Source organism: Stegostoma tigrinum, chromosome 5, assembly GCF_030684315.1.
Source record: "Stegostoma tigrinum isolate sSteTig4 chromosome 5, sSteTig4.hap1, whole genome shotgun sequence".
Taxonomy (NCBI): domain Eukaryota; kingdom Metazoa; phylum Chordata; class Chondrichthyes; order Orectolobiformes; family Stegostomatidae; genus Stegostoma; species Stegostoma tigrinum.
The window spans coordinates 58,022,041-58,034,581 of NC_081358.1; the positions used below are offsets into that span (position 1 = coordinate 58,022,041).

General features: G+C 38.2%; 1 protein-coding gene across 4 annotated transcripts in view; it reads right to left on the reverse strand.

The window, feature by feature from the left end:
- Positions 1–1,146: 1,146 nt before the first annotated feature.
- neto1l (neuropilin (NRP) and tolloid (TLL)-like 1, like) overlaps positions 1,147–12,541 on the reverse strand; it is a 222,583-nt gene continuing 211,188 nt past the window's right edge. For 3 of the 4 annotated variants that reach the window (XM_048528543.2, XM_059646009.1, XM_048528540.2), the window contains one exon: positions 1,147–2,071. In XM_048528543.2, the coding sequence (XP_048384500.1) occupies positions 1,969–2,071 (103 nt within the window). In that variant the 3' untranslated portion in view covers positions 1,147–1,968. The remainder of the gene's footprint in view (positions 2,072–12,541) is intronic. The other variant, XM_059646010.1, reaches the window with a different exon arrangement.

A 12,541-nucleotide genomic window follows, 5' to 3' on the forward strand; every position in this document is an offset into this window, starting at 1 on the left:
AAAGTTTCCAATCAATATTTGGAAAGTTGAAACCACCCATGACTACAACCCTGTGACTTCTGCACCTTTCCAGTTTCTGCCTCCTTATCATCTCCTCCACTTCTCTGCAACTATTATGGGTCTGTAAAAAAAAACCAACAGAGACTGTTCCTTTCTTGTTCCTGACCTCAACCCAAACCGGCTCTGTAGACATATTATTCTTGAACTGGCTTTTTAGTAACTGCTATACTAGCCCTGACTAGCAATGTCACTCCCCCACCCCTTTTACCACCCTCCCTATTTCTGTTTCTATCTCCTTGCCATCTCGTTCTAATAACTTTTGAGGGCTTCTGGGAATTGTCATGTCCTTCCTCCTTCAAGCTCCATCCTTAATGAGTTATGTGCCTTATTCATGACCCTGGAATACTTTCTCTGTCTTAGTTACATTTTCTTTGTTCAGAATCACAGTAATACATGTAGCCTCTGTTATTCAGCACAATTTCCATTTAAGAGGGACAGGCTGCCGCTCAGAACAGAGCTGCGATTAACTCACACTGCTTGGCTTGCTGCCAATTGCCACAGCTAATTAATGGCAATAGTGTTGTGTTGTCTTAAACTACCATCAGGTAAATGAGGTAGGAACACCTATTTTGTGCACTGTCTGGCTCGAATACAAACAGCAAAGGCAGATCACGAATTTCAATACTCGCAATCAAGAAATGGTGCAAACTAAATTTTAGTTCTATAGATATGAAGAGTTACCTAGAGAGTTGATCCAGAAAAATAAGTATTTGTGTGAATCCAGAACCAGGGGGCAAAGAAAAACTATGTCATTTGGGGTTGAAATCAGAAGGAACTGTATCTCCAAGATCAAGAGTCCTATTAAGCTGTATCCCTGAAATTTGTCTGACAATTTAAATATTGAAAACCAATTTCTTTTTGGGTTAGCCTAATGGATCAGGAACAAAGTAATGAACTTTGATTTGTGGTGGAAAATTGTGATGATCTAATTGGATAGTGCAAACATCTTGAAGGGCTGAATAGCCTTCTCCTTGTACTACCTTCCTATATACAATTTCAGAGTTTGTTTAGTTATTTCAAAATGTAAGAATCAAAGCTTTAAGCAATAATTTAACTATTTATTTCCATTTTCAATAAAAAGCCCAAAGCAATGCAGTAACAAAAGTTTCAACATTTTAACATACATATTTGACAATGGTAGCTGACAGCCTGAAAGAACAAAATGTCTCATGTAATGGCAATAAAACTGCAAAATAACTTTAGTGAAACATCATGTTTTTATAGTGTAGCTTTCAACTTTCAATGTGGAACCTTTTTCTTACAATCAAATGACAAGCATTTATGGAGACTGCTAAGTTTGCAGATGGTCTGACAATTTCATGATAAAGATCAGAACAGACAACTTAAATAATTACAGACTTTTTTTCTATTGGTGGTAAGGGAAGCGACAATATCAAATAAGCTTTCACCAGTAGTACTCTGTGGTAACATAACTATGAAGAGGTTGATGTGGAATAACAAGCAATTTCTTTTCTCTCTAAAAATACAGTTTGGTTTTGAAAATGACAGAAATTGCACTTTTATCATTAGAAACTTGCTGTACCTGTTAAAATAAACACAAAAAGAAGCGAAATACAATCACTCCGGGCTTCGATCACATGCGATTTAGGGGGTTTGATGGACCAAGCCTTAGACGCCTACAGTCCACTTTGTTGTAGTTTCTCTGCAAGGAAATAATTGTTTCCAAGCCCGAAACGTTTAATTAGCAAACACTCTGCCAGTTATAACAAGCCTGTCGGTCTGCATATATGGGCTCAGGCACTTAGATTTTGTTTTATTTTTCGCTTCTGCATCTCCAAGGTTTTGCAGACTGAGATGGGTAATGACGCTAACATGAAGGGCATTGATTATCATGAGGAGCCTGAGGAAGAGGCAGTCATGTTCGTTTGCCAGGGTAGGATGACATTTTTAACAGTGGTGGAGGAAGTAAGTTCCTGTTTGCCTTTCTTGATGTATCTCACAATCATCACTGTCATCACTGTCATTCGCTTCCAGCCTCCGCGGTATCCCTCTGAGGAAAAAAAATGAATATAATTAACATTGTGGGAACAGCCTGTGATCAGGCACTTTAAGTACACAGGATTTGAAAAGGTGCTTGACCTATGAAATAAACAGTAGATAAACAATTTTATTTACTGTTGATTGAGGTGTGATTATAAATGCTGCATTGTAATCATCCTAAGTATCTGTGAATCTCTGAGAAATATTGCGGCAGAAGTAAATGCTACAAGTAGGATGATGATGTCTGTTTAATAACAACCTCAGCACATCTAGCCCTGGGTGTGAAATTAACATAAATTTGCCACCTGATAGTGCAGGTTTGAAAGAAGAATTTTCTATCAACCCATGCTCCATCTTTACTTTATCAATACCTATGAATAACTGAATGGGCCATTCTGCGCATGGTTTAAGTTTTGGCACTTTAGTTTTTCAACTGGATCTACACAATGTTACTTGGTTCCGTCCACAATAAATAGGGATTGGAACATTTTAGGAATAGAAGAAAAGTTCTAACTGTGCTAAACCTCAAATGCAGTTACTGAATTGGGCACAATGTGAAGTATTTTAAATGTTTACACGACAAATGACCATTGTCCAAAATTTGTCAAAATGTCATTAAGAATGCCGATTTTTTTCATGCAAAAAAGGTGTAGTGGCATGATTGTTTTCACTGCCCTTCGCAACCACGTGTAGTTATGTTAAATGTTAAAACCATACCTAATAACAGTCTGAAGAAATAACAGAACAGTTTAAGGCCATTGCTCTATTCAATGCATCGGGTAACAAACCACCTAATTTCATCTTAGCTGTTCTCTGGAATAGAGGAAGGCAAATTCAAGCACATTTGTAGAATGCGGCATTAGGGTAACTAATCTCACTGAAGCTACGGGAGCTTTTGAGCAAACAAACTGAAGCCAGCCTTTCAGGGTTGGCAGCAGGAAGGCACAGAAATGGTGTGTTCTTGCTTGGTACTGGGTGATGAGCCCTCAGAGGAAAGGATATACAGGTTAATCACAACTGCAAGGCTCACTGAATTAACAGTTCCTGGAGATAAGTCTGATCGTTTTGTGACTGGATGGTCGGGGGAGCACGAGCTTGATAGCAGGAGACCGCAGTCACAGAGCTCTGGGATGGATCTTTGACAATCGGTGGAGTAAAGGTTCCTGACTGGTTGTGTTTTGGTTATCATGGCAGTAGGCTATTCTGTCAAGTTTGGGGCTTGGAAGGTCAAAGGGCATCTTGAGGAATTTATTGCTGGCCAGCAAGGGTTTCAAAAATAAGGAAATTTTATATAATGTTTTAGTCTGTTGTAATCAATGTGTTCCTCTCACTGTTTGCTGATCTTAGTGTAAATATGGCACTACCCCAGCTTTGATGTTAATGCTACCTTAAGCAACAGTGGCAGCATTGGGGTGCAACTGCATGTACAATAGGCTTCCACCTGCATCTAATGAAAGCTACATTAGTGGCCTGGATTCAGCAACACTGGAAACATGATGTTTTCTGCCTGTAATTAGATTCATTGTGCACATTTTGGTTTGATATTGCAGTGCTATTTGCTCGTGAATAACAGCATGTGCCATTAGTCTTACCATTATTTTGACAGCAAAATCTGACCCAGAATAGTATTTTTTCTCAGAGGTTCAGATTTATTAGTAATTATAAAAGGCTTTTTTAATTGCCAATAAGTTGGTTGCATTCCAGTTTTCAAGATAAAAATATTAATCTAAACCAATATGTGAGAACAGACAAAAAGCTTTGGGAATTATGATCTGCCTTTCGAGAAACTAAAGCAATAATTGTGGACAATCCAACCACTGTAAAAGATTTATGAGTAGAATTAAAATGCATCCACACTCTGCTCACTAGAAGGAACAATTGGAAACTGACACTACAGCTACAGTAATTTAGGCCATAAGCTCAATTATAGCCGCTCAGGTGGGTCTGTCATTCCGCGTTGACAAGATTTCATCAACGAGAATTCCACAATTGTGCTTTGTTTACTGTTTTGTTTTGAAGAATCCTTTATACAACATGCATTTTAATTTCACTACATTGTGACAGCTGGGAACCAAACCTTACTGAAAACCGAATATTCTATTGGTTAGCAATAAAGTCAAGGAGAATGTGTCAGTTCTGGTTCCTGAAATGAAGGATGTGGTGATGTGATTTTATGAACCAGCAAACAAATCAGCTTAGCAATCAGGGCTTTAGAATATGGCAGCTCATTAATAACACCATGAATAGAGACAAGGATGGACGAGCGCTGGTGCTATTTGGTGCAGTCTTGGTCTCCTTATCTAAAGGAGGATACTCTGATTGAGGGTAATCAAAGAAAGTTTACTAAACTGATTCATGGGATGGCAGGACTGATGTGCAAGGGGAAATTAGATCAGTTAAGAGTATATTCACTCAAGTTTAGAAGAATAAGGAGGCAATATGGTACAAACCGATTAAAATTTTAATGGGATTAGACAGGGCAGATGAAGGAAGGATTCCAGAACCATGGGTCATTATTTAAGGATAAAGGGAGGAATTTATTCACCCTGAGAGTAGACAGCCCGTGAGATTCTCTGCCACAGGAAACTGTGAAGACCAAAACTTTGAAGACTTACAAGAGAAATATAGGTAGTTGTTCTTCTGTCTTAAGACATCAAAAGATATGGGGAGAAAGTACGAACGGGGGAATATGATCATATTGAATGGCGGAGCAGGCTCAAAGGGCCAAATGTTCTACCAATGTTCTTCTATATTAAATAAAATCCAAGATTGACAGTAAACTGTTTTTGTTACATCGCCATGCCAATGATGACTAAAGTCAGAAAAAGCTATACAAATTGGAGACCCTTTTCTCCAGCCTGTTTCTTTCATCTTAATCCTGATGAATGCAAGACAAATGAAACTTTGATTTCTTATCTCCTTTTAACAATGTTTAAGCAAAATTGATGTCAATTATGACAATGACAATTGTGAACTTGGACCAAAAATGCAACTTTATTTAAATGCTGTATCAAATAAATTCATGTGTGAATTAACTGTGTTCTTAGATTTAATGAATGCTAAATAAAATGTACTGAATAAAGAGAGCCACCATACACACTGTCAGATACCCCAACCACCTTTTCTGTTCAGCTCCTTTATATTTTCTTTCACTTCAAAAGATGTGTGCCTTTATTCAAGTAAATGTACTATCAAGATTAAGGACCTTTTGATATTGATGCATAATAGGTTAAGACAGTCTAAATAGTGCAATTTTTGTTTTCTTTTACTTGGTGGTGTATTGCACTGGAAGAATAACATATGCAAAAAAGAGCTTAACTTTTATCATAGATAATAAAATGTGAGGCTGGATGAACACAGCAGGCCAAGCAGCATCTCAGGAGCACAAAAGCTGACGTTTCGGGCCTAGACCCTTCATCAGAGAGGGGGATGGGGTGAGGGTTTTTATCATAGTCTAAGGTAACGAGTTCATGCTGGAAACTGCATTAAGCTCTATTCAAACTGAAGATGTATGGTCTTAGATGCAGAACAAAACAAGTTAAGACTTCACAGAGGCCTCCTCATGAACTAACTGATTGCTATATGCAATAATTGACTTCTTGAACAAGATGGTAATCTCTTCTTGTTGAGATTATGTAGTGGTCATTCTTCTACTATTGTTGACTGAGTAACCCCTTACAACCAGTTCAGGAAAAAAATATTGTTTGAAACACCCTTCTATCCACAAATGCAACATCGTTGATCAGCAAAGGCCATTGTTGCTCAATACCAGATTTTATAAAGGTTAAAATATCCATTGGATCCAGGAGAATTTTCCAAAATATTGAGTGAGTTTACAGATTGAAACCGTTTCAAGGACTATTCATACAGATGGTCAGTAGCTGCAACTGTTAAAATAAACTTGTGGAAAGATCAATAAGGGAGAAACAGCACACAAGTTAAAACCCTTACTTCAGAAATGCTAAGTAATTCTGAAGAAACTGAATGGGCTATAAAGAGCTTCTAACTGACTGTTGCAGGTACCATCAGGAAGTAAAGGTCTGGAAGGGCATTCCTGGTTCGAGTTTGGACAGGAAGTGAATGTACCTGAGCTCCATATGCAAAATTAAAAATCTTGATTGGGCAAGGGAAAAAGCTTTTAAACTAATGCTGCAGACAGTATGCTGAGAATGCTAGAAGTAGAGCAAAGGGCATTTCCAAGTTAATAACAAGTGGACACCACTGGTCTCTGCTACAGAAGGAAATCAAGGACCATTGACTACTCTGTACATCCAAACACTTTAATTTGCCTTTTGCTGTTCTACGTTCCAACAGATACAAGTCTCACAAGTTCAACTATTCCTCATAAGACAATCCACCCATTTCAGGCCTTGTCTTCCAGTGTATTTACATTCTTCCTTAAACGAGGAATCCAGTGTAGTCAGTTAGCTTAGGTGAATGGGTGATTGTTTTCTGGAACAGAGTAAAACCAACTGCATGGCTTTAATTCCTACACTGTTTAAGGTTATCATGAAGGAACCTCCTCCTCCTCCTCCCCACTGCACCTGAGACATGATTATATTATGGAGCCTGTAAACCATTGCTGCAAGTGACCACTTGCATTTATCTTTCATCATTTCTACCCTGACCGTTTCTGCATATTGGCTTCCTGCATGTAGGTCATCACTCGCTGTTGTGCTAATAATATCATCAGCACCTCCTCCCTTTCCATATGTTTCTACTTTCTTGTCATTTCTAAATTTTATATTTAAGATCCAGATTACAATCCATGTCATCTTAAAGCCATGTATTTGTAATGGCCAGCAGATTATATTTGTCATTTCAATCTGCCCACTTAGACCTTATGTTTATCTTAAATTAAACATGCACTCAGATACAGAGCCTTTAGTTTTATTTCTTTACTTTCTTTGTAAATTCTAGTTTTATCTATTGTTTGACCTTAAGATCCTTACTCTTTGCTCTTTTCTGTCATGAATTGTTAATCATTTCTCTCACTTTGTCCTTGATTTTAATCTTTGATTTACCACTTCTTCACAAGTTTAATCCATTGCCTCCACTATTTCATTTAGAATTCTCTTTATTTCTTTAGTTGCATCCAAACAAACAGACAAAACGTGCCCAGAAACCATAACCACTCTCCCTTACATCAAAGATATTTTGGAAATGACTGCCGGACTATTCAGACCTCTTGGCATCACGGTAGCCCACAACCCACCAACACACTAAAACAGCAGCTAATGAACTTAAAAGACCCTATACAGACAACAAGCAAAACAAATGTCATTTACAAAATACCTTGCAAGAACTGTGACAAACACTACATTGGATAAGCTGGCAGAAAGCTAGCCACCAGGATACACAAACTTCAACTAGCCACAAAACGACATGATCCACTATCATTAGTGTCCGTACATACAGATGAGGAGGGACAACACATCCATCCTAGGACAAGCCAAACAGAGACACACACGAGAATTCCTAGAAGCATGGCATTTCAACCGGAACTCCATCAACAAACACATTGATTTGGAGCCCATCTACCATCCACTGAGAAAAAGAACAGGAAATGACATCACCAACCCAAGGAAACCTAAACAGATAAATAGAAAGCGGGACATAACACCAGTGCTTCACCGGAGGCTCACTGATGATGTTACCTAGAATGGTGATGAAACGTCTGAAAACTAACGTTCCAGCTCAGCGAGCAAACTCACATCCATACATTCATCTGTCTAATCTGATTTGCAGAATGCCAATTTGGTTCAGGTATAATGTAGAGATTGTGACCTGTTGAGGTTCTGTTTCTTTATTTGGTGTCTAGCTTCTTATACTAAATATACAAAGTTTCCTCTTTATTCCTGCATACATTATTGATACCTCCGATGACTGGGTCCTCCCATTCATAACAAGTTGCTCTCTAACCCAAGCACATGTCCTGAATCCTGGTACTGGCAATGGACACAAGTGTCTGGACTCACACCCTTTGCTGCAGAGAACTGTGTCAATCACCGTCATTATACTGCCTCGTACTATTACTGCATTCCTTATTATTGTCCCTTCTTGAGTGACTTTCTGCACCCCTGTTCCACAATCAGTCAGTTAATTCTCACACTACCACTACCAACCGCAACCGCCCCATGCCCGCAACTGTAGCACTCACTCTCAACCAGAGACTGAAGCTTACCTGCTCCTGTCCTTTGGTTTTCCTGAGCTATCTCACTAGCAGTAACATTATCTTGTCCCTGAACATTGATTAAATCTGCCAATTCAATCCTAAAATGTGTAACTGCTTCCAGGTATCCTACCATCTTCCTGAAGCTTTTCAGTGTCTACAGTTCAGATTCCAGCTCATGAAGCTGAAGCTGCTTGAACTTCAAACACTGGCTGCAGACATATTTTTTCTGGACTAATAATTCCCATATATTGTAACTGAAACATATAACCTGACAGGCCATTCTTTGCGTGCTCTTAATTAATATATTCAACTTCATATTTAAGTATGTTTTTATACAGGTTATTAAACTCACCACCAGCTGATATACTATTTTTAAGCTTAGGAACAGAGTTACCTTTAATTTCTTGCTGGATGCTCACAAAATAAGAAGATTCTTCTCCTAAAACAGAGCAGCCTGAAAATCCAAAGGAATAAGCAATAGAACAGTTTGCTCCCTTCCTCTCCTTAATTCCCTGAATCTCTTGACTCAGGCACTCTATTGTAAGTCACACTCAGATGATGAACGGCATTAAGTTAGCTAGTTTTGTACACTCCTGTCTGACTCGATCCACCTAGCTGACTTACTTAATGAGAAACCAGTTTTGACCGGTTCTTAATTAAGTTGATCTTTCAATGGAAAGTTTCAGTTTAATGCCAATCATATAGTAAATTAGATATTAAAAACAAAATTTTAGGCTTATTACCAAACAATTGCAGAAATCTTAGTACCTGAAATACCAGACTTACTGTGGGTGTGCATCTTACTTCAAATAGAGTGAATTAACTTATATCCCTGTAGCAGAAGTATAGGCTGGAATGCAATGGTTCCAGCAGGAGAGTTGGTAGGTGAACTGATTGGAACGTATGTTGTAGAAAATCAGATGTCAGGAATGACAGCGTCATGTCCATTGCCTACTCACTCCCGTTGGGATTTCATTCACAGTGGAGGCAACAGTGGCAGTGCCTACTCCTGGGCTATTTGAGCTCCTTAAATAACCAATTAATAGTCAATTAAGCGCCTCCTCCTATGACTGCTGAAGTTTCACGCCTGGCAGCTTGTACCAAGTGCCTTGGCAGCCAAGAAAAAGATGGCAGAATTGCTGCAAATGGGGAGGGAGGCCAATAAATACAGAAAATAAATTTACAATGTTTCGCTTCAAGGAATACATTACAATTTTTAGATTTCAAGCCTTTTACGATATTAACAAACATGAAGCCAACCAAACGTTATTTAGTTGGTAAAATTCCCTAAACTGCCAAAGAGATAACAAACACATTTAACTTTCTAATGCGATCAAAACCCCTACACTGGATTTATTTCTTATAGCACACTTTCTGCATTTGTTCTATTTGCTCTTCATTAAAACAGAGCCTTTTCAGGTCCTTTTCCTTTGTTTGGGTTTTAACTCTATACTCCCCACATTCATTCATGTCTGCAGGTTTTCTTTCACTGTCGACCTCTGTCGAGATAGTCTTAACAAGCCATACATTCAAATACTTTCCCTTATGATAAAAATAATGAGTCAGCTTGAATCATACTTCATCTGCCACAATACCTTACCATATACATTTTTATTGCTCTACAGAATATCTATCCTTTAATTTCTACTATCTAACTCACCAGGCAGGCATTTGTCACACTATCACAATTCCTATCTCTGCAATTTCTGTTTGGTTTTGCAAGGAAATGCTTAGTCACAATTATGTGAGATATTTTGTAATCATAATCTATTACGGAAGCTGCCTTTGTTTTTGAAACATTATGATCTTCCAATTGGGACTTCGTTCTCCAAAGGGTCACTATTTCCAAATTCTTCCATTCGTGTTATCTTTCTAAAGTTTCCAATTCTTGTTCAATTTTCCTAGGTTATATAAGACTATCGTTTGACAATATATATGAAAGAAATTAAAATACTTCTCACATATTTCCCACAAATATGTTTTGAAATGAAACTGTTCAACTTTTTCTTTTGCCCAGTTTTGTAGCAATTTTTGCAGATTTTCTGAGTGACAGGAAACTGAGAGTAGTGGTGAATTGTTGTATGTCAAAGTGGAGTAGGATTTATACAGGTTCCTAAGGTGTAGTGCTAAGACCATTGTTTTTCTTGTTATATGTTAATGACTTAGACTTGAGACATGGTGGTTGAAATGGTTTAATTTCAAAATCCAAGATTTGACACAAAATTGAAACGATAGTAAGGGGGATGATGATGAAAGACTTCAAAATATTATAGATAGGTTGACTGGCCTGGAATTTCTACATTTGCCCTTACAGTTTTTAATTTATGTTCAAGAGTGTGCAAGAGAGTAACACTCTCAATTCTCTACTCCTCTAGAGGTTTGAAAGAACATGAGCTATACTTCCACAATTCTATATTCCCTACCCCCATAATCTGATGAGCATCTTGAGATGCAATTTATTCAAATCTGGCAACTTATCTGCTTTGAATCACTACAGCGTGGAAACAGGCTATTTGGCCCAATGAGTCCACACTGACTGTCTGAACAAGCATCCCACCCAAACCTATCCCCTATCCTATCCCTGCATTTCCCATGGCTAACAAACCTAACCTACACATCCCTGAACACTGTTGGTAATTTATTATAGCCAAACTGTGTAAATTGCACATCTTTGGACAGTGGAAGGAAACTAGAGCACCTGGCAGAAACCCATGCAGACCTGGGGGGAATGAGCAAAGTCCACAACGTCACCCAAGGGTTGCTTTATATGCAAGCAATTTTTCTAGCACCTCCCCTCCATCAATTTTTAAACCATCTGGTCTCTCAAATACCTAAACTCTCATTGCAATTTTTAAAATATTATCTTTTCGAATAAAGGCTGCTGTCTTATAGTCAGTTAGCACTTCAGCTGTGTCTGCTGCCTTGCTTGATAGTTTGCTCCCTGATTCTGTTTAACTTACCTCTTCTGCTCTATCTACAGTTTATATATCATGAAGATTATTGCATTCCACTAAGAGCCAAAGAACATGAAAGAAGGTTGCACCTTTTCAGTGTAATAATGACGTATGTATGTTCAGAGTTCCTTTACCTCAGGAGGTGCTACCACATTATAACAATTCTATTGGATATATAGTCATTGCAGTTGGTATCCCACAATATTACAATTCATAACCAGCATAAATCTTCCTATGTATATGGTAAGGTTTTGTTAATGAAGACTGAGAACATATGATTGTACTTATACTGTCTTCCTGATAACTTAGTCACTTTCTGCAAAAAAAATTCAGTAACTTGAATTTGGCAACATAAACAGCATGGCAATATTAAAATTTTGTGCTGAGCAAAATGGATTCAATTTGAACACTTTAAAAAAGGTATACTTTCTCATGGATCATGCAACCAAATATGAAATCAAGAGCACAATAACTGTTAACAGAATGTCCTCTCAAAACAATCTCCATGGAAATTGAATGAGGGAATTTCAACATGTGTGGGGTATTTCAGCTGTTTAAAGCATGCTTGTGAATGAAGTAGTGATACCAAAATTTGGCCCATTTACTCAGAGATTAAATAATTGAATTTCAATCTGAATCTGCTGGCAGTCTGCAATGGATGATCGCTGGATGGCACAGTGGTTAGTACTACTATATGATGGCACCAGGGACCTGAATTTGATTTTAGCCTTAAGTGATTGTGGAGTACGTGCATTCTCTGGGTGTTCTGGTTTCCTCCCACAGTCCAAAAACATGCAGATGAGGTGGATTTGCCATGAAAAATTGTCCCATAGTGTCCAGAGATGTGTAGGTTAAGTGAATTAGCCATGGGAGATGTGGGGTTGTACAGATAAGGTGGTGAGCTGGAATGCTCTTTGGAGGATCAGTGCAGACTTGATGGGCCGAATGGCCTCATTCTGCATTGTAAGTATTCCGTGGAAACAAGAAACATCTTAAATGGAATATAAACCTTCCAGTATTTCGACATAAGTTACATTATAGTAGACAATTGGGAGAACGTGAGTGAGAAACATTCAGCCAAGAGTAATTGAAAAGATAAGTCTGGGAAAACACTGTTCAACACAGGTCTACATTTGAACACATGATTTTAAAAGGAGTAGACCACTCAGCCCCTCAAGCCTGCTCTGCCATTCAGTAAGATCATCGCTGATCTGACTGCTCCACATTTCTGCCCATTCCAGTCAGTTTCTACCCCCTTGCTTATCAAGAATCTATCTACTTTTGTCTTATAAATATTCAAAGGCTCTGCTTCACCACCTTTTTGAAGAAAGTTCTGAAGGCAACCAATCAC